Source organism: Eimeria tenella, genomic scaffold (assembly GCF_000499545.2).
Source record: "Eimeria tenella Houghton genomic scaffold, Eth_scaff2696, whole genome shotgun sequence".
Classification (NCBI taxonomy): domain Eukaryota; phylum Apicomplexa; class Conoidasida; order Eucoccidiorida; family Eimeriidae; genus Eimeria; species Eimeria tenella.
The window spans coordinates 1,561-2,098 of NW_013542570.1; the positions used below are offsets into that span (position 1 = coordinate 1,561).

A 538-nucleotide genomic window follows, 5' to 3' on the forward strand; every position below is an offset into this window, starting at 1 on the left:
CCCTGCGCAACAAACCCTAAACCCTAAACCCTAAACCCTAAACCCTAAACCCTCGCGGCGGCGCTCCGGCCGCGTAAACCCTCGCCCAGCCTAGCAAACCCTTTCGCCCCTTTCAAACGCTAAAGTCATTTTCCAGTGCCCCAAGCCCTCGTCACTAGTGTAATCCTGCTGCTGCTGCTGCTGCTGCTGCTGTAGCTACCGCTTCTGCTGCTATTGCTGCTCCTTTTGCTGCTGCTGCTGCTGTTGCTGCGGTTGCTGCTCCGGTTGCTGCTGCTGCTCTTGCTGCTCTTGCTGCTCTTGCTGCTCTTGCTGCTCTTGCTGCTGCTGCTCTTGCTGCTGCTGCTGCTGCTGCTGCTCCCGTACCGCTGAAGGGTTTTGTGCTGCCCAGCAAGCAGCAAAAAGAAGGGGGGCCTCAAAGACGGGGGGCCCCTGGGCCTCGCAAAGCTGCCGCAGGAGGGCCCCCAGGCAGTGGGGGCTTAGCCGGGAGGGCAGCTGCTGCAGCAGCAGCAGCCGCTGCTGCTGCTGCTGCTGCTGCTGC

At 61.7% G+C, this 538-nt stretch overlaps 1 protein-coding gene across 1 annotated transcript in view; it reads right to left on the minus strand.

Annotated features, from left to right (window-relative positions):
• Positions 1-210: 210 nt before the first annotated feature.
• ETH_00039085 (uncharacterized protein) overlaps positions 211-538 on the minus strand; it is a gene marked incomplete at both ends in the record, with an annotated part of 417 nt that continues 89 nt past the window's right edge. Inside the window, one exon of the mRNA XM_013375321.1 lies at positions 211-536. Coding sequence (XP_013230775.1) covers positions 211-536 — 326 coding nt within the window. The remainder of the gene's footprint in view (positions 537-538) is intronic.